This window comes from Vanessa atalanta, chromosome 19 (genome assembly GCF_905147765.1).
Source record: "Vanessa atalanta chromosome 19, ilVanAtal1.2, whole genome shotgun sequence".
NCBI classification, from domain to species: Eukaryota; Metazoa; Arthropoda; class Insecta; order Lepidoptera; family Nymphalidae; genus Vanessa; species Vanessa atalanta.
In genome coordinates this window covers 8,747,713-8,769,434 of record NC_061889.1, presented here as the reverse complement: position 1 = coordinate 8,769,434, position 21,722 = coordinate 8,747,713, and the positions used below count along the sequence as shown (strand labels likewise).

The following is a 21,722-nucleotide window of genomic DNA, read 5'->3' as shown; positions in this document are numbered from 1 at the left end:
TCTACCGCCAAGAAGAAATACTTGCTATTATTGCTGTGTTCCCGTTTGAATATTGAGTGAGCCAGTGTAAGTTCAAACACAAGAAACATAACATTATATCTCCCAAGGTTGGTGGCGCATTTTGATCAAAAACAAATACTTACCAAGAAAAAGACGAAAAGCAAGACAAAACTATCGTATTACAAAAGAAAAGTAATAATATACGCTTATAATATTACAATTACAATTCGATCGTTCATAGCAAATAGTTTCACGTAAATATCAAACGCCATCGAAGTTACTATAACTTAATATTAAATGACGATATTACAATTACGAACTGACAAAAGTTAGATGACAAAGGTCCTTGATTCAAGGAACTAAAATATTTACAGCATTCGGAATTATATAACTCGCTTCATCGCTAATATCACAATAGAAGTCAGATATAGTTCAGACTAATAGATGAATCGAGCTAATTGCTCTCACAGGGGCATTAGTTAATTGACGTCTAAATATACTTGACCACATTGCCGAAAATTCATCTATCACAGCTAGATGGTTCTCAAATTGAAATTCAAAATTAATTATATGATTTCGTTATTACATTTAAATACTATGTAGCGTAAGTGATAAAATGAGCCGAGATGTGAGTGGTTAGAACGCGTGCATCTTAACCGATGATTGCGGGTTCAAACCCAGGTCAGCACCTCTGAATTTTCATGTGCTTAATTTGTGTTTATAATTCATCTCGTGTTCGGCTGTAAACGAAAACATCATCAGGAAATCTACATTTGTCTAATTTCACGAAATTGACGAAATTCTGCCACATGTGTATTTACCAACCCGCATTGGAGCAGCGTGGTGGAATATGCTTCAGACCTTCTCCTCAAAGGGAGAGGAGGCCTTAGCCCACCAGTGGGAAATTAACAGGCTGATACTGTGTACAGTCTAAATTATGAAATGACGAATTGAACCGTCTGAAGTTTTCAAATTCAATAAATTAAATTTAAATCATTGGGCCAATTGCTCAACTTAAATCGAACCGTTTGAGCGTGGTGTAAGAAAATAGATCAAACTAAAAATACCATCAAATGGCCAGTCCATCTTTCTATTAAAAAAAAACCAAGTTACAGGATAAACAGGTAAACAGGATAGGTCCTCAAGCCTACTAACGATCGTGAATGTTACGTCACCATTACCATGGAAATAATGTTTGGCTCTCACCGTTATATATCTTAGATATATCTGAGTTATATATCTTAGATATATCTGAGATATATATCATTTATATCCATTGTTAAATTTATGAGCAATTAGTTCGTACATGTTAGAACGGAATACAACATTACAAACAGGATTTGTAAATGCAAATTCAGGTTCAAAATTATAAAGCAGTGTAGTGTCTCTTCGAACAAGTTTGTCTTAAGTTCTGGGCTTGAGTAAACTTGGGTTACTTGTTCCAAGAATAATATAATAATTTAAGTGAAAAAATTCTACGAAAACTAATTTAAAAGTTCAGTAGATGTTTGCCTGTCGAATCCAATTCTTTAATCAAAACACATCCTAGCACTGAATGTAACTTTACGTGGTATCGTCTCTTGTTAGTTTGCTAAGTGTTAAGTATTGCATTTATTAGGTCCCAATAAAGCCACCATCAAAAAAATACGGTTTATAAAATCTTCACAATACTTCTAACACTATCTTTGTCAAAACGCTTGTCAAAAATAGAAGTAGGTTAAAATTGCAATTGACTCATTTCCTTGATAGTAAGTATAATATTTTAGTATAATTACGAGTATTTTAGGAAGGCAGATGACACTGGGTAAATTATGGTAAGTGGTCAGTTACCCACTTTAATTTCAATGAGCCACACATAACGGTATTGAAGGTAATATTATCTCACTAATAATCTTTGCTTATCCTCCATTCAAACCAATATTGTTGGTTAACGACCTTACCCTAACCTTCAACATACCTAAGCTAAAGCCTTACCAGTAATTAAAATATGATTCCGCTTGCTTTAAATCGTAAATACGATGACTTTCTGATATAAAATGTGAACTTAAAAAGTTTTTTTTCAAAAGTGTCTATATCTGTTCACGGTATAGTTTAGATTCCTGGAGAAGAACATAGGTTAGTTTTTATCTCTAAAATCATCCTTTAAAGGTGTGAAAAGGGGGTAGAAGTTTGTATGGGGAAGATTCGATGTGAAGGTTTGTGTGCTATAAAGTTGTATATATTTCGCGAGGGTAAAGCAGCATATTCAGCTAGTTAGATTATATATTAGTAAAGTTTTTTTTTTTTTTTAAATAATTCGTTTGACACGCCTTCGTGAGAAAACATCTATATAATTAATTTATTTTAATATTTTATCTTCCAATTATCGTTAATAGCTGTAAAATTTATTTATAATAAAGACATTATTTTAGCCTTCGCATTTTGTGTAAGCGAATCCCTTAATTGGTGATTCAGTGTTTTTGACACGGGTTTGCGAATTGCTCGCTCAAACTTATCAGTATGATAGCGTCCGTTTTATCTGTTTTCTTAGATATATATATATATATATTTTAACTACAATATACATATAGAATGTCATTCTGCAAATGTTAACATAATTTTATTTTTGAAATAGTTAAGAAAAGGAGATTAAGGAGAGAGGGATATAGTCACCTTCACAACTATGGTGAAAAAATTATATTATTACAAAACAAGAAAAATATTCAAAATATCGCTACACATTACAAAGAGGATTACCCACAAAAAATTTTAGAGAAGAGAAAACAACTTCAAACAGAACTATTAAAATATAAAGCAGAAGGCAAAAAAGCAATAATTAAATACGATAAAATAATACTTTTAAACTATCATATCACCAATGAAGTCCCTACTAGCCGACAAAAACAAAGAAACGCAACCTAGAAATTTCTCCAAAGCAAGACGGAACAACTGTCCAAAACCAAGCTCCGAAAAAGAATAAAATCACTGCCTTTATAAAAAAAAAAAATGATTCCGAACATTCCAACAAAACAAAAACTCCTACACCTCCTAGCAATTAAATAGCCTTCTACCACTCAAATACCCAACACAGCTGATCACCGCGGGGGAGAAGAAAGAAATAGATTTTTCTCTTGACTACAACCCTTCAACACAACAACAAAACGTTTTAAAGAAAAATAAAAATTAAATTGATCTCCTCATCGGCACATACAATGTAAGAACTCTGGCAAGTACGGCAAAACTCATCGAACTTTAGTTCACAATTCGACCGCTTCCCATCGATAGATTACAATATAGCTAAAAATTATGCGTTAAATTGCAGTCATATTTCACGGTTCACAATATTTCAACAGTTTACAATCTGACGAGGTAGACTGTAATCTAACGATGTTTATAATCTTACGGTATCATATATATACTAACAAACTCATTCTTGTACTTGTCAGTTCAATTATCGTTTAAATATAATTCAAATATAAGTATATAAATATCAATTAATAGCTTTGCATTATAAATAATTTAAATTTAGTATTTTTGCGTTAAAATCAAAAAGGTTTATGATGAATCTGTACTATTCATGCTCAAAGGATTAATTCCTTTTGGATACGAATGTAACTAATTTGGATAAACAATAAATAAGATACGAATATCAACATGAAAAATTTTATATTTCGAAATGTTCGAACAAATTTGTGTTCGCAGAAATAATTTCTCACCGCAATGAAAGTGTGATAATGATAGAGACAGAACATATTATCCAAAAAGTTAAATATTTGAGAAAAGTCACGCGGTTCCCTTAAATGTTACCGATGGGAAATAACATCGACTCGTGCCTTGTTTAATAAAGTAATTTAAATTCAGTTGAGTCTGAAGATAAGTATAAAAACGGTCAAACGATTTAATGAAAATAACCCGAAAAGCCTATTAGGGCAATAGGGTTAATAATCCGAGGTATACTCATACTCATACTATTTTTACTCACGAAGCCACGTGAGCGCTGAGCCTGACGTTCGTGAATATAATATCACACTCGGCAACGACTAAAAAATATATCTGTAAAGCAGGCATTCGATACAAGATTATATAGATGACAAAAAGCGTGGAGTTAAGGCTTGTTGACTTCCAGGCAGGATATATAACATACATATATAATTGTATTTAACTAACATGACTGTATTTTTAGACGTTGACAAATAACTACTGAGTATCTTGCCGGTTCTTCTCAGTAGAATCTACATTCCGAACCTGTGGTAGCTTCACTTAATATAGTTTGTTAAATGACGATTCAAAAGTGCTTGTAAAAGCCTACTTGAATAAAGTATATTTTGATTTGATTTGATTTGACTGATAACATTTCTGGAAAGGTTAATATGGACGATTATTTTCTAAGCTTTTTTTTTTACGCCTTATTTTAGGTACAACTTAAGTCAATTGTATGTGATGTCAAGGTTATCTGTAACGTGCAGATGTCCATGGGCGGGGGTAGTCAATTTCCATTACATGCGTCTCTTGCTTGTTACCTACCTGTGCCTTAATTATGCGGGTCAATAGCACAGAATTGAGACTGGAGATTCCGAACAGAGATAAGAAATACTGTAATTGTTGATGATTGTTTATATAATTAATTAAGTCAATATATAAACAAATCAAGAATTTTGATTTTAGCCTAATATTTGTTACAGTTAGGAAAATAATTTGTGAGCGAACGATATAATATAGGGCATAATGTCAAATAAGTGCGCACTGGTTTTCGCTTACACAAATAATTATGCTCCCAGTAAATGCTATAAATGCCATTTTATAAAACTCATTAATTCGCCCTCACTGAATAACACCGCAAGAAGCAAGTCAAAGGTACAAAATATACTGCCGCTTGAAAGCATTTTGAACGTTAAATGTTTTCTTTATACCCATTTAACGTTTTAAGCTTCCTTAATATTCCACGTAGAATGATACTTATCTTTAATAGGATCGAGAAATCAAGCAAGAGGTATTTAAGTCGATTAATAAATCTAAGATGAATAGAAACTCATTTCATGTTAAAATAAATAAGAAAAAAAGAAAAGAAGCATAGTTTTAATGATGGTGTCCTCTTGAGCGATTTCACAGCAGTCTCAAGAGACCTGTAAACTACGCCGTACATATTATAGCACAAGTGTATGCGCAATCATGATCCGTAACATCGACACCTTATTGGTAGCATTTATATAAAACAATAACAGTATTGAATTTTCAATATATATTGTATCGAATTCAAATTCATCAAATTAAAAATATTTATAAAAAGTGAAAAACCTCAAACAAAATTGAATATTGGGTTGCATGATCACATCAACTAAAAATTTTACAATATGGTTTTATTATATAAGAACAATGACTAGAATTATTATTTATTATATTACTGACCATCAAAGCTAAGCAAAGCAGTTTAGGTATGACCACCATAAATTGGATATTTATTGGTAATAAAAATGGAAAAAAAAATGTACAATAAAAGCTAAAGTATAATGACTGGGGTTTCATAAATCTTTGTTAGTAGCTCCTCTATTTCAAAGTCTCTTATCTTTTATATAGTTTATTCTATGTATGTGTGTAAATTTGTTGCATATGTGTTAGTAGATGCTATTTAGTCGGTGTGACTTGACTTGAATAATAGAGACTCCGAATTGTTTAAACTTCTAACCTTAACTACTGAAGTCGTATACAATATAAAATTCATATCAATTTTTTTAAGTACTTTGTCAGATTATGTAAATGTTTACAGATTACAAATTTCTAAATAAACGGGTTTGTTTTATTTTCTATAACAACATTTTGTAATTTATATAGAACCAACAATGGAATACCCACAGGGCAAACAGTAACGATGTATAATAATTTCCTTGTGTAATATACAGTAAACATTAAGTTTGTATTGTGTTATGGAAGATTTGATATTACAAGCAAATTAGAACTACAAATAACTACAAACATTTTACAAGGTAAATATTTGAATAAGGGTAGAAATTTCACCGTCGCCCACAGTGTTTTGTTGAAGGACAGTTATATAAAGTAGGTGCCCGACCCAGCTTCGCATTTTTGATACGGGGGTCTATATAAAATGTTAAATTAAATTAAAAAAAAATATCTTTTTTTGGGAGCAACTTTTAAGCGCAGAACAACAGACGCTATAACGGCAACCATACGGCAACATATAAAGATACATTCACTTTTGCGTATTAAAGAACAAGATTAGTTATTTCAACTATGCATGATTTTCTGAATAAAATTAGGTATAAATTATATTTGCACACCTACTAAAGCTAATTGTTAATATTTTGCAGTTCGTCGTCATTAATTCCGAAAGCGATAACGATTACATTTAATGAATTTATTTAAAAAAAAAATTGAAATTAAAATTAAAATACATAAAATACAAAAATAACTTTTATTTGGATGTTCTAGAGGGTGAAAATAAAATTTTAAGTTACTAAAATCCGCCTACAGGTTACAATATATAAATTTATATAATATAAAGGCTCGTCGTGACAATACTAAGTATAATTTTAAATATTTTATATATAAAAAAATGAGATAAGTGAATTGTTTTATTTATATATTTTTTTAGTTTTCTCTGGACAATTTTCTAAGTCTACATATTGTTTGCAGCATTCATCTTCCAGTAGTGATAGCATTTTCCAGAGAAGCACAGAGATTTGGATTAATTAACATGAATATTGTAGCTATGCCAAACTTTGGAACAGGCTATCATTATTGAGTGTAAGTTAAAAATTTCGTGCCTAAGCTTTTTACTCGTCCAGAGCTAATTTCGAGTGTAACAGCATATTTTATGGTGGCACTTAGAATGTCTTATTATAATTAAATCTGATAAAAAATCTGTTAACTGTTGAAGAGTTCATCAACTCAGTCCTAGGCGTGGGATCAGTTCAGGCTTATAATCAAAATGCAAAGATATCTGAACTGAACCATCGTGGAAAATCAAAAATATAGGCTTTCTTGTTTATTGTCTCCCTTTTATTTATGATGATGATGATGCCCTGACCTGCCTTGATGAATCCTATGAATCCTGACAGATTTCAGTCAGAATAGACAATTGCACAGAGAACCTTAAGAGTAGAGAAAGATAGCTCAGCAGTGTAACATTAATGAGCCGTTACTTACCTTGGGATCTGAAACCATAGCCTAGCCTATAAATTAAATACGCTCTTCACCTTTTGTTAAAAGCAGTGATAAAAGTAAGAAGTAATAAAAATAATCTTAGCCATATATTTTCAAAGTGTTTATAAGTTATTTCGTATTGAGTCGAATAAGCTCCAAAAATTCTATAATCTTCGATTAATTTTGAGTAGACTATTTTTCATTTATATTAGTGATAAAAATGTAGTCCCTAGACCTCTGTGTTACCGAATCGATATCAAATAAAACTTATGACATAAGACCCCATCACAGGGCCCTAACCTTGAACTTTGACATGGGTTCACAAAAGTAAAAGCAATGTAGGAAAACTTTGATGAGGAAAATGTTCAAAGAAAATAACTCGCATTCTTTTAACAAGCCTAGCGGAAATTCTTTTATCGTGTCGTATATATCAGTGGATATTGTGGAAAATACGAGAATTATGAGACATTTCTTGACGTTTCAATAAGTGTGCTTTGTGATATCATCCAATTTTTCCACAAAAATACTTACTTTTAATTTATGTTTGATATCTATGATATTTTTTCGCTAAGCTCTTTTGGTATTAATAAAATTGATCTTACATTTAAAAAATCAACAACAACTTATACCTTTGTAGAGTATTGATATTTATTGAATTGGTACATAGAAACGATAAACCTAATTACAACAAACTACACCACATCAAGTGGTTTTAGTAAAATGGCAGATAATATCAATAAAATATTCTAAACAATAATTATTTTTATATAATATTTGACGTCAAGATGAACTGTCGACGAAAATCATTGTACTAACAATGTTACGATGCTATCAAACAATACAAAAATATTCTTAAATATATTTAGCGTTGAAAACGAGACATGTGGCAAAGAGTTAACGATTTTAAGCTTGAACTTAAAGAGATTTTAGTTTATCGATAAATCACTTTACGTCGCTTGTTACAAGTAGTCCGAACACGATCCCAAGTGCTATTTACAAAGTTGTGATAACATTAAGTCAAGGCACGTGCTAAGTTCAAGACCAAACTTTCATCTCATCGTCCGAAGACTTTTAGTTGACAATTACAGTTAATTCTATTACTATACTATGACGTATTATATGTCTCGGAGGAAGTGACGGTGTTTACATTAGAAACAGTTTATTTAATTGTAAAAATTTGTGTAATTTGAAGGATATTCCACTACGCTTATCCAATGCCGGTTGGTGGAATACACATGTGGCAGAATTTCGTTGAAATCAGACACATGTAGGTTTCCTCACGATGTTTTTCTTCGCCGCCGAGCACGAGATGAATTATAGACACAAATTAAGCACATGAAAATTCAGTGGTGCTTGCCTGGGTATGTACCCGAAATCGTCGCTTAAGATGCACGCGTTCTAACCACTGGGCCATCTCGGCTCTACAATATACATGCAACCCTTCTTTAACAATGACAATATTCGCCTAGCCACTAGTCTCCGAATTACGTCAAAGAACCGCTTTCGAACCGACATCACAAAAATTGAACTAAGTTAAATGAGAAATAAATACATTGCATTACTTATTGTTGTCCAAATCTAAGTCATAAATTCGACAAGACCCTGCCTTAATGATAATCTATCTGAATCCGAACTATTAGCGTCCGTATCAACGTTCGTAGAATTGATGTTCCTAGAGCGGAATCTGAAATGCACAAATGTCTTAACTGTGAATGTTACGAATTTTATTACCTCAATAAATTCCTCAGGTAATGGTCTAGCTGAGCTATCCTACTGTAATTCTGAGCTGTAGCGTACAATAATAATATAAGATCTTGAAGAATCAATTTTGTATACATTTTGCTATAGCTAAGATTTTGGTTGTACCTGATGTGTACCCTCTTTTTAGTTATTCTACTGAAAAATTGTGTTAGAAAACTGGTGAACCAGTGCAATTAGTACAAGGTCAAATTATCGGTATAAGGAGTACAAAAGCAGCAGTACATATTTCTGTTAGTGAATATGTTTGCTCAGTTACATTAAAAAAATCATTATTACTTCTCTCGACTCCCTGGTTAGCATAAACGGATTACCAAGAATACCCTTTTATTCAGAGATAATGAAACGTATAGAGACAGATTTGAATTAAATTTGAAAAATAAGCGGATTATGTCATGAGCATCGGCAAATTTAGAATTAGAAATTGTAAGCTAAATTTTTTATTTAAAAAATAAATTAATAGTAAAAGAAATATTTAAGGATGATTACAGCGGATTTTTTTAATATTTAATGAATAAATTAAGTAATCGTTTGGTTGTGATTTCATTCCTCTTATGAATTGTATATTTATAAATGTAATTCGGTAATATTTTACTGTAATGTAAGGTGAAATAAACAAACACCAATTGGGACACATTCCTTAGGTAGGTAGATCTTTTATTCAAAAGGCATCAACTGTTTCGTTGAATGAAACGAAAACTTTTGCGAAACTATCAGCCTATCCAATTTTCAATTCAGCATTCTCATCCATATTTTTCGTAATTTAGCGTAACCAGAAAAAGTAAATTTTTGGACGCTGTATAATTTTTAATGTGTGCGTATGTGCTCGGTTTCTTTATTACTGATGTTTTCAAAAATAGATAGGCAGATAAACCCCCGATGGGAAGAGGTCACCACCGGCCATAGACATGATGCTAATATTTAACAAAACAATTATAAGAATATCTTCTACAAAAATTATGATTAGTGTTATACAATGACGTGTACACCTTGAGAAATACCGCGTTATTATGGTTATCGGTGTATGTTATTTGGAATTAGTTACTTGGAAGGTGTGATTGTTGTGCAAGCCAAGCCATAATATATTCTCCCACCAAACAGCAATACTTGGTATTTGTGTAAATAATTAACATCTAATTATTATTATAGAATTGATTCGAACATACAATAAATAATGTAAGCGTTTTTTGTAATCGTCTAATTGTTTAATAATATCTTACTTAATTTGTCAAGCTCAAAAAAATATACTTCAAACATTTATTTTGAACTAAGTAATAAAATATCATTGAGAAAAACGTACCATGTTTTCTTTATTTTAATGAGACGCTTGCGGCCGGAATAGAATTTTTAATGAAAGAAAAATTTTAAACGATAAATTTGCTCTACAAATTGCACACTTCGCCTTATTAATGGATGGCGAATTAGCAGTTCTATGCTGTTTCTATTTGAAGGGTATTATTCAAAAAGTATTAATTAAAAGACTTTAAAATATGTTAAAGAAATATTACTAAGCTCTAATTTTTTTTTTTCTAGAGATATCATTGAGAACAATTTTGGTTTTCAGTCAAATGTTATTGAACAAAAAAAGCATGTTAAATATTTTTCAATTAGATGGTTCTTTATGGTATAACAATGTTCGTTTACTTATATAAAAAAAAACATTTCTGTGAAAATCATCATAAAATATTCGAAATTCAATACAAAAAGAACATGTTGCTACAGAGAATAATTACAATTGTCAAAAGACTTGACAATCCAAAGTATCCTTTATTAGCTCCAAATGTTACAGGGCTTTATTGGTTCGGCCTCTGGCAACGCGGGAACAAATATCGCGATGCCCTCTTCAACTTTTTACATTTTTGTTCCCTTGTTTTTGTCATAAGTGAATTCGTCGAACTGTACTTTATGAGAAACGATTTGATGAAAGTTCTTTTCAATATCTCGGTCACTGCTTTGAGTCTCGTCTCGATAAGTAAGACGGTGTTTTTTATATCATACCTTACGTATTGGAAAAGGCTTATCGAAAACATATCGAGAGAAGAAATTTCCGCGCTACAAAGTAAAGATCCAAAAGTCGTTTATTTAATGGAACAGTATAAGAATTACTCCCGCATCATTACCTATTTATTTTGGTCAGTCATATTATTGACAAATGTGGTCACGATTGTGTCTCCATTTCTGAAATTGGTAACAACTGCATCCTATCGTGAAATGATTAAAAATGGTACTGAGCCTTACCCCCAAATTTTGAGTTCATGGTTTCCATTTGACAAAACAAAATTGCCAGGATATTTAGTGGCAGTTGCGGTCCACGTTACAATGACAACTCAGGGCGCTGGAGTTGTTGCAGTTTATGACACCAATGCCGTTGCTATTATGTCATTTTTAAAAGGGCAAATTCAAATTTTGCGGTGCAAGTGTCAGATAATTTTCGGAGAAGAGAAAAGAGTTTCAAATGAAGATGTTTTGAATAATATAAAGGAATGCCATCGATTGCACAATTTTATAATCGAGTGAGGGAAATATTTTGACAAATTTTGAATTATGATTTTGCATGTAAAACCCGTACAGTATTTTATTGTTACAGGCAATATAAGACATTCAACTCAATTATTTCGCCGGTGATGTTCATATACGTACTTGTTTGTTCTATTATGATTTGCTGCAGCGTCGTGCAATTAAGTTTGGTAAGCAAATTCACTGTACTAATGTAATTTAATTTAATCAGAAACCTCAATAGTCAGTACACGAACTGACTAGAACTCATTAAAACAATTTAATCTTGAATCCTTGGATCATTTACTCGCCCCCATCTAACATCAATTTGACGTGCCGAGAAAATAATAATATTACGAAAGTCTTGAAAACAGGTCTGTTTAGTATTCCTGAGTTAAAGTGAATTTCAACAAAAATAAATTTTGATTTTTGACTGTTCTATAGTAATTTCTTAGATAATTATTATGTGATATGTTTGTACAGGGTGAAGTGACGATGTCACAAAAGTTGTGGGTGATTGAATACACCACAGCATTGGCAGTACAACTTTTCTTGTACTGTTGGCACAGTAATGAAATCGCTTATGAGGTATGGTTATAAAAACAATTATACAAACTTTAATATTAAGCTTAGTTAACGATGGTAAACTTGACGTAAAATAATTACTTATAAAGTTAAAAATTATTAAGAAATGCTACATCGAAAGGAGATGCTTTTAGATATTTGACGAGAACTTGGTCAATTTATAAGCTTAGCTCTAAAATATAACCTTGGTATCTACTAGTATTACCAATATTTTGGACGTACTGTATAGACTTTTTTTGAACATGAATAAGTTTTTGCTTACTAATTTTTTATTAATTTCATTTTATTATAGTGAAGTTACCAACTTGATGTTTTAAATAAACAGAAATATATTTCATGAATAGCTTCATACCATCGGTTTGAAATTTCAGCTAATATTTCGGTTTTATCGACATGAATTGTCAAAATTTTTTCATTAGTTATAAGTCTTATTTACAAATTAACTTAAATTATAAACTATGTAACAACCCTACGCTGATCATCCATATAAACTTCTACTGAGCAATATACATTTTGATGTTAGACCTGAATTTGTCAATGAATAAAGCATTCGTTTTCCGCAATTGTTTTTTAAACTTAAATATTTTTCAAGAGTAATGCAGTTGATCTCGGCGTTTACACGAGTAACTGGTGGAGATCTGATGTTCGAGTTCGCAAACAAGTGTTGATTCTTGCTGGAAAGTTGTCATCCCCGTTCATATTAGATGCGGGACCATTTGCAACATTCTCTATGTCTACTTTTATCGACGTAAGTATCTTTCAATTTTGCAATTTGAATTTTAATCGCACATATAAGCGATCGTACGAAACTAAACCAAAATATTAGTTTTTTTCATTATTTTGTTCTCTAACTATAGTTGAGTTAGGTCTTCGCTGGCCTATGGGTATTTTCAAATTCTCGTTAAGTGTCGTTGAGTATAGGATTCCCTGGGAACCCTTCTAGCTTGAAGGCCTCCAAAGATGGGAAGACCGTCGGGGCGTCTCGGAAGAGACTGAGTGGGTACCACTGGAATTTAGTCTTTATTCCATTGTGCTAGAGCGCATCAGGCGTTTTCAGCACCGGCGACTCTCACATACGCTTCTTTTTTACGAAACTTGTACGATCGTTTTTCCACCGAGAAAAAAGGAAGGGCGAGCCAGTCTTACGTACAGGCACAAGAGACATAACGTCTTAGGTTACTTAGTTTGTGACACGTTGGTACTTAAGCCTTTACAACAATTGTATGATTTAAAATAAAATACAGTAAATATAATGTGTTTCTAATTCATTTTCTTTTTCAGATCTTGAAGGGATCATACAGTTTTTACACTTTATTCACTCAAATGCATGAAAGTAAAAAATAATTTGGATTTCGTCGTTTAATTACTTACACTTACAAATTGTTTAACTGTCTTGCAATTAACATTATTTATCTTTGTATAGATTATTACATTACCATTTTAATAAAATTTTAGCACATGTTAACAAGTGTTTAATTTAATTTAAAAAAAAATTCTTTACCTGAAGAATTGCAGATTCGTCTAGGTTCCCATACTTCCCTTATTTTAACTTTTGCGTGACATTAATACTTTTTTTGCTGTGTTCTAGTATGACGGATTAGTAAGCCAGTGCTATATATTAAAACAACGACTATATAAATATGTATAGAACTATAAAACAACTTAACGCCCTGGCTTACCGGCTAACGCTGAATGTGTGAGAAGTCGTTTTAACTCCTTGCAACGTAAACTCTACCATGTCTTGACTTGTCTGTTTTCTTTAAACGATTAATTTCAAAAGATTTTTAAAATTAAACTTATGAAATATCTTGTATTAAGAAGATGCTGTGTCGAAATCTCTTCTAAATCGAAGAAACTAATTTAAACTTAAATGGTAACTTCAGTTTCAGTGTTTTAAAATTTAGTTCAAGTCTGTTCAGTATCCAACCTTGTACAGCTTACAAACAGTTTTGGGAAACTCGATATCTATTTACATAAAAAAAGGAATCCCTATTTCCCTAGGTCAGGTCAAGTCTGAACGACTTCACCGATTATGTTCCTCTTTTTAAGGTTTCCATTTCTTTGCAGACAAAAAACGCCAAAATTGGAAATTGAAATGCGAAATTATTGTTTTGAAATTCAGCCAGTAACCCACTATTTTGGGAACGTAGATGCTGTCGAAGGTGGCATTTTTGGAATTTTAAACTTCAAGGAATAACTTGTGGTGAAACTTTGTATGAACTTTACCCTTATGAAATCAGGGCGGGGAGCTTGTTGTAATACAATACCGAATGTATAATCTTCAAAACAAATATACTGATCCTGGTCTTCACGTGGGCAAAAACAGACATAAATATTTTATCTTCACTGTGTAACGTACGATACTTATTGGACAATACTGGGTATAATTCTTATTTGATTATAATATCAGTGTTTATAATTGCGCCCTATTTTACTAGGAATTGATTTTCCTGTCTGGGAATGAACGATCGAAGATCATTAAGTATCAATACAACCTCAATTGTAATGGTGTTCGGTTGCGGTTGGATTTAATGATAAAGACAATTCTGGGAAGCCACTTCATCGTATCTTTAACTTGACTTGATTATAAATACAATTTACATTAACTGCTTTGCAGCCATTGTAATGTTCCTTGAAATTTGATTTTTAGTTACATTTTACTAATTATGTTTTGAATGGTACGCAAAAATTTGCCTTACCGGTTTTAGTAAGGCTTCGTGTAAGCGTGTAATTTGAATTTTAAGTGAGTGTAATTAAATATACAAAGGAGTTGGATCGCTCATTATACCACATGGTCGACTGCACATCACATCATAAGTAACTGTTCCTTTGTATATGTACCCAATTTATAAATAATATATATATTTTTAATATAATATCGTTCCACTTAAAGTTTAAAGCTATATACTAACTTAATATTCCACTAAAAATAGGCACTTCATTTCGACTGATGCCATATAAATGATTTTTATATCAGAACTTTGTTTGATGTTATAACATATATTTTAAAGTCTAGAGCTCGACTACTTTACACTTCCAATAATAACGTCTTATACTATAAGACACATAAACACACACACACGCACAATATGAAATTAACATTTTTTTTTATTTCGCTGCTCATTGCTGCTCTGAATGACTGGTACAAATTCGTCTATTGATTTCTTAAATTCTAGTTTGAATTGTTATAAACAAATTGGAATATAGAAGAAGTTATGTCTCATCAAAAGTTAGGTAACAAATTATACTTTAATAAATACTTAATATGGATTATTCGAAGTCTAGAAAGTTTTTAACATCCTCTAAGTTCAGTGCAATGACCACTGAACAGCTGATTCTCTGATGCTGGTTAGTACATATATAAATTAGTCCATTACAAAACAGACCAATCACGGTGCGTAAAATACAACGAACTTTTATTTCGGGACCAAATTCTTCCAATTCGTTCGTATTACTACGCACTCTATCTTACGCAACAGTTTGGAAAACTACTCCTATTAATGTGTAGTAGAAAATATATGCAGTGTTGCCTTTATTCATGTCTTCTACCTTTGTGAGTACTCGTACTATTTCCAAATAGGTGCCTATTTGGAATTGCTGTGTACCTACTTGGAAGGTAAGTGAATCACTCACGGGAAATAACATTTTATATTGTATGTATTGCGTTAACATTGTAACAAATATGTTTTATTAGAATTGTCTATGATAAGTGGTTGTAAAAGGTAGTAAGTGTTATGATAGTAGAGCATTTATACGCCGTTCTTACTAAAAACGCTCTAAGCCGTATCAATTTGAGTGCATAAAACTATTATTATTAAAATATTTGAATATTAAAAATTAAATAAATACCAATTAAATTAATATATAAATTTATTTACTTGTAATGTTTATTTACAGTGAGTAATAAGTAGGTATATAACCAACCCATACGATACAATTGGATTTTTATTTAAAAAATTTACCAACCACTAAATGATCAGTGTTTCTCTGCTATATTATGCATGTATTTTACATACATATAAACCTTGTTGTTGACTAACTCCATCTATTAAAAAAAGCCGCATCAAAATCCCTTTCGCATTTGTAAAGATAACTAAGCATACATATTAACCGACAGACTAATATAATAATTTACTATAATTATTTACTTATACTGTTTATTTACTTTGAGTTATATATATATATATATAGACATACGATTCATTTAAATGTTTTATACACTTGAGTTTTGAAATAAAAATTCAAGTGTATAGAATATTCGGAACGTTTTTTATTAATCTGTTATTATATAGGATTGTGTACTTAGTATTAGAAGAGGTTGCACGTATTATATTAAAACCGAAACAGGATTACACCAGTGGTTGTATTCTGTAATACAAAGTTATTATTTATAATTAGAGTTTAATTACAGTAACAAGTTAGTTTATAGTGATATTATAAGCATAATGCATACATTATATTTTTGCCCTGATACCGTAAATAATAATCTAACGGTAGTAACTTTTTATTTATTTAAATGCAAAATAAAATACTCTTTCCTATTTTTGCTAAAATTTAATACACACTTCTAATGGAACAAGGCGAACATTTCAATTAAAAATCATGCATAAATTAGCATTAATGAACTTGTAAATTATGTTATTCTACTAAATATAAAGGGTATTTCATTTAAAAGCATGTATTTTTATACACCTAAGATAATAACTCCTCGGTAATATCGTATAAATTATACTGATATTAAACGAAATGATACCGAAACCATAGAAAAGCTTTCGCAAAAAGTTTAAGTAATATACACCTATTTTTTTACACAAATTATGAAGCCTTGTCGTCTCTATATACCAAAAAATTATTGGGTATTTATAGCTCCGACTCAATAATCTAATAAGCTACATTAAAAATAAAATTAAGGTTTTTTTTATATTTAAGATACCTCGAATACAAGTTAGCATTTTCAGAAAAAGATACAAGTCCACGATTTACACATTTCAATACAAGTTATAGCAAAGCTTGTAAAATAAATAGCAATATGATGATAATGGTGATCTTACTGAAATATTTTCATGACCAGTTATTTGAACCCAGGACGTGAACGCCAGTCCTCCTGGATGAGAGGCGTCTTACGCCTTGTATGCCTTGTATCCACTGACTCTACTCTAGCTCATCTGCTCCAACGGCCACAATTTTATTTTGATATACGTGACCAGCACAATGCCACTTCCGTTTGCTAATCATGCAAGCTATGCCGGTAATTCTGATTCTTCTCCGGTTAATCTCAGGTACTCCGACCATTGCTCGCTCCACAGTACACTGAGTGACCTTGAATTTGGGAACTAGTAGTGCAGTGAGTGACTACGTTTTGGCCCACAAACAGTGGTCACGTATAAATAACACACAAACTATGATTCCAACTGATAAATTAATTTATTTTTAGTATAACATTAAGGAATTTATCTCGACAAACGTTGCCAAATTGATTTAATAACGTATTTACATAAATCTCCTTAAGACATTATCACCCATTTATTTGTATTACATTATATTAATAAATATTTTTGATAATTAGTAAATAAGAAGAAATCTCGAAGTAGCTTCCGTGATAGTATGCGCTAAAAAAATAACTGATTATCATACTATGGTCATGATGACAATACGGATGACAATAGCTTCGTTGACTTTTTCTTATTTGCCTTGTTTTATATCATCAATAGAAAATAATGAAGCCTCGTCAGAAAATATTAAATTAGCTTTAACATTTCTACTAAAGTCATTTATGTATTCCAAAAATAGAATAGGAACTAAAGTTGATCCTTGTGGAGTACCTATTCTTGGTATAGACCCAGAATTTATTCCATTCACGGAAATTTGTTGTACTTTGATATTCAAGTATGAAGTCTATCAAAGACTTTGCTCAACACAATCAAAAGCTTTAAATACGTCACAGAATTCACTAATAGCGTTTTGTTATATATTTAATTCATTGTATATACATAGTACATAATATATCTTAAGTCTTCTTAGTTAAATGTTGAGCTTAACATGATGAGAGCACCGCTGATGCTTTAATGTATTGTTCGTCATTTTTTTCATTGTTTCATTGTTTATCGTTTATTTGTCATTGGCTGGTTAAAAAAATTTGGTTGCACTAATTATATATTGCGTTGTCTGCAATGTATACCTACAGTACTTAAATATTATATCAATATCATCATAATCATAAGCCAATTATAATCCACTGCTTGACATAGACTTCTTCCAAAGTGCGCCAGAGCTGCCGATTCTCCGCCTTCGCCACCAGTCAGGTCCCACCATCTTCTTCGGGTCATCGGTTCACCTGGCTGTGGGGCTACGCTATGTTTTCCAACCTATAACTTTTATGATTATCAAAATATGCACCGCACTAAGAAAAGCGTTACAAAGTAACGTTATTATACTTTTTTTGTCCTACTAGGTCTATATCTTATTAAGACTATTAAAGCGAGGAAATTATACTTTTAATAAGACTGGTGCTAGATAAACAGCATGTTACATCCTTCGATTCTTTGTGGAAAACATTGACCGACCGCTTAGAATATAATCAAGCTCATATTTCAATAACAATTACATCTTTATTTCCAGATAAGTAAATATTAATTAACAGGAATTACGTAACTGTGGGTGCGTAAGAAAATTGCTCGACGATCTTTGCGTTACACGATTCTATAATAAATAATTGAGCGCTCATTTATTTTAAGCGTCTTTCGTAAAATTAGAATAAAGCTTCACAAGTTTGACCTACATAACTAATATGTATGTTATATATTATAATACCGCATATTTGTATTATATATACATAATATACAACTCAATATAATTAAATATTATAAATTATTTGCATTGAATTTAATTTTTAATTCCAGAGAAATAACGCAACAATATTACGCCAAGTAACTAATGTTTTGCAATTTTACTATTAAACAAAATCGTATGATTTTTAGTCCACATACATAAAAATTCTGAGAGTTGTCAATTTTTTTTTCTTAATGAACGGAACTGCAGTAGAAAAATAGGAGTTATTTCAATAACTACTTTATTTCAATTAAATATAAGATTTCTTGTATTATCATTATGTTGTTCAACTTATTCTTGATATGCATTTCCATCATGAGTCAGTTTTTCCTTTCGCTGCATTGCTTCAGTTAAATTTATACTGGCATATAATAAATTATACTATACATAACTTCTTTTCCAAAAAATAAATAATATATCTAATGCAACTATTATATACCTGACAATTTTTTTTATTTATATTACAACCATTATTTTTTGCTCAGAAGCGTGTAATAGCTGTAGGATCCTTTCAAAATCTGTAACAAAGCACATACTATTAGAAAACGCGTAACAAAGGTAATATCGATAATTACAAGAGCCTAGAGGATAACGGAAAATATCAGAAGAAAATCTGAATAACCAACGTTAAACAAAATCAGTAGAACGACATGGAATTAGATCTAAACTTTCACTTTGATAAAAAATAGTAATTAGCTGAGCAATAGGAATAATACGGCATAGTTTTATATGAGACCAGACATCTTCCATTTTGTAAAACTATCTGCAATCTGTATAAAGACATAATCAATCATGTATATGAATCTTACAGCAACAAAAGTAGCAACAGTTAACTCAGTGAAGGGACCAGCTGTGAATCTAATAGTTTTATTCAATTGACCGCTAAGTAACAAAACACAGCGTCGCACGCTCACGCTCTGAGACCACCATGCACTTGCGTAGACGCCTTCGTCGACTGTCTTACTCTGAAATCAAAATAGTTTTAATTTATTTAAAGTTTTATATGTATATATATGGACAGATGTGTGCGCCCGTGCCGTGGGTTATATTTTATTCTAAATTTTACAAATTTGCCCCTAATTCAAGAGAGCGGCTCCATTGCCTCTGCTATCCATAAACAGCTAGCCATTATTATACCCATAATTTGACAATTGTCCAACACATTTTAGTGTTTTATTTTGGAAGGGATAAATTTTGTCTACAAGAATAATGACTGACTTCATAGAAGATAAATAGATGAACTTCAATATGCAAAAATATCTAGAAACCAAAACGATGCCATAACAGAGAAAATACCACAACAGTATACCGTAACACTGGAATATGTTTCATTTTTAAAATATTCTGCTCGAAAACCTCATACCATATACAGAACTTTATTGCTGTGCCAACAATAAAGGAATAGCTGAACTACAAGCGCAATAAGATATTCCGCTATCCAAACTTGCTGCATACTGGTTGTGCCTTCCTGAAAACAAAACAATACAATATACTTGTGAAGCGACATAAAATGTGTTAAATTACGCGCAACGTAACATAAAATTCAGACAACTTTCATTCATGTAACTTGAGAATATAAAAATAAATTTGTAATATATGTTCAATGTGATTCATATTTAAAGTTAAAATACAATACCGTTGTCAATTGCACGGCGCTGGCACAAAACATGAATGAACAAATAATAACATACAAAAACATCACCGGCGATAGTAGCGAATTTAATATCTTCGTGTATCTGAAATAAACCCATAATATCCAAGTTATTAAAATTGAGGGTAAAATGGTTCCTTAATTGAATAAATCAAAAGTACATTAACTTGATCAGTATAACGTGATGCTGATGACAATCCTGTATCCTTCTAACAGCTTCTACATAACTAACTTGCTCTTGACCGTCTCCAAATAATCGTTCACAGTTCGATTTTAGAATTTCAAGTTGACCAGAGAAAAATGTAATCAAAACAACTGCATTTGCATCATAATTGGCAACTATGCCACCACCGTAGAAACAAATGAGGGTATGGATTGTAACTAGTATAACATAACCGAAGCCTCTGGTTTTGTCAAAAGGTGCCCAAGAGCTCATTATTTCAGGGTATGCTGCCGTGCCATTCCTAATTTCCTCTCTTCGTTTCGATGATGATAGGTAAATTACCAATGGTGCCAATATAACGGTGATAACTGTAACTGTAACGAGACACCAATAAAAATAAATAACAGTTCTTGAATATCCAGTATATTTTTTGATGATTCTATTTATGATATCGTCTCTTTTGTTTTTTTGTTCCTTTTCTAACATTGAAACGTTTTCGAAGATATTTTTCCAATATTTCTGCCAGGCTATAAACGTACCAGCTTTGACAACGCATACTGTACTCAACATCGTTACCGATAAATTTCTTAGAGCCATTTCTAGATTTGACCTGATGTACCACAGCTCAACATATTGGGTCAATACAAAGATGATAGCTAAAAGATGAATGATGTTATAAATAACACGACTTAATCCTTTATTAGGTTGCCACATGCCCCATGTTTGTAAGCCCCATAAAGTTGGACCCAATAGTGGATTAGCTGGATCTTCCAAATTGGTCAAAGCTTGGAACATCACAACAACTTTTATCGAGCGTTTGTTCGTTGCCAAGTTCGGTAACGGAATGACTTTTTTAACCGATCTCGATTTAAAGTTATTTACTGAATACAAAAACATAGCTGTTAATCCCATTTTTGCTTTACATTTTATTTTCGCGGAGACATTGTATTCAAAATATATTTATTTTATTCAATAGAGTACGTTATCTTTATAAATAAAAAAAACGTCGAAACATTAAATCGATCTCAAAATATTTCGTTAAAGTTTATGATTTTACAGGTGAATGACATTTAACAAATTAGATTTAAACTTTCACAAGTAAAT

The 21,722-nt window shown here is 31.4% G+C and overlaps 2 protein-coding genes across 2 annotated transcripts; one reads left to right on the top strand and one right to left on the bottom strand.

Annotated features, from left to right (window-relative positions):
- Positions 1-10,605: 10,605 nt before the first annotated feature.
- Positions 10,606-13,320, top strand: LOC125071403 (odorant receptor 82a-like). The gene is made up of 5 exons (XM_047681631.1): positions 10,606-11,408; positions 11,483-11,582; positions 11,875-11,979; positions 12,569-12,724; positions 13,258-13,320. Exons 1-5 carry the CDS (start codon positions 10,606-10,608, stop codon positions 13,318-13,320), a joined length of 1,227 nt encoding a protein of 408 aa, XP_047537587.1.
- A 5,954-nt stretch (positions 13,321-19,274) lies between these two features.
- Positions 19,275-21,416, bottom strand: LOC125071372 (odorant receptor 49b-like). Its single transcript, XM_047681590.1, has 5 exons — positions 20,623-21,416; positions 20,441-20,540; positions 20,168-20,272; positions 19,614-19,769; positions 19,275-19,322 (listed from the first exon to the last, which is right to left on the bottom strand). The coding sequence occupies exons 1-5, from the start codon at positions 21,411-21,413 to the stop codon at positions 19,275-19,277; spliced, it is 1,200 nt and encodes a 399-aa protein (XP_047537546.1). The 5' UTR covers positions 21,414-21,416.
- Between the last annotated feature and the right edge of the window lie 306 nt (positions 21,417-21,722).

Coding starts and splice junctions, on each gene's coding strand:
- LOC125071403 (XM_047681631.1), top strand. CDS start 10,606: ATGTTGCTACAGAGAATAATTACAATTGTCAAAAGACTTGACAATCCA. Junction 11,409..11,482: donor TTGCACAATTTTATAATCGA/GTGAGGGAAATA, acceptor TTATTGTTACAG/GCAATATAAGACATTCAACT. Junction 12,725..13,257: donor CTATGTCTACTTTTATCGAC/GTAAGTATCTTT, acceptor TTTCTTTTTCAG/ATCTTGAAGGGATCATACAG.
- LOC125071372 (XM_047681590.1), bottom strand. CDS start 21,413: ATGTTCCAAGCTTTGACCAATTTGGAAGATCCAGCTAATCCACTATTG. Junction 20,273..20,440: donor GCGCCGTGCAATTGACAACG/GTATTGTATTTT, acceptor TTTTGTTTTCAG/GAAGGCACAACCAGTATGCA. Junction 19,323..19,613: donor CTGTTGCTACTTTTGTTGCT/GTAAGATTCATA, acceptor GCTTTGTTACAG/ATTTTGAAAGGATCCTACAG.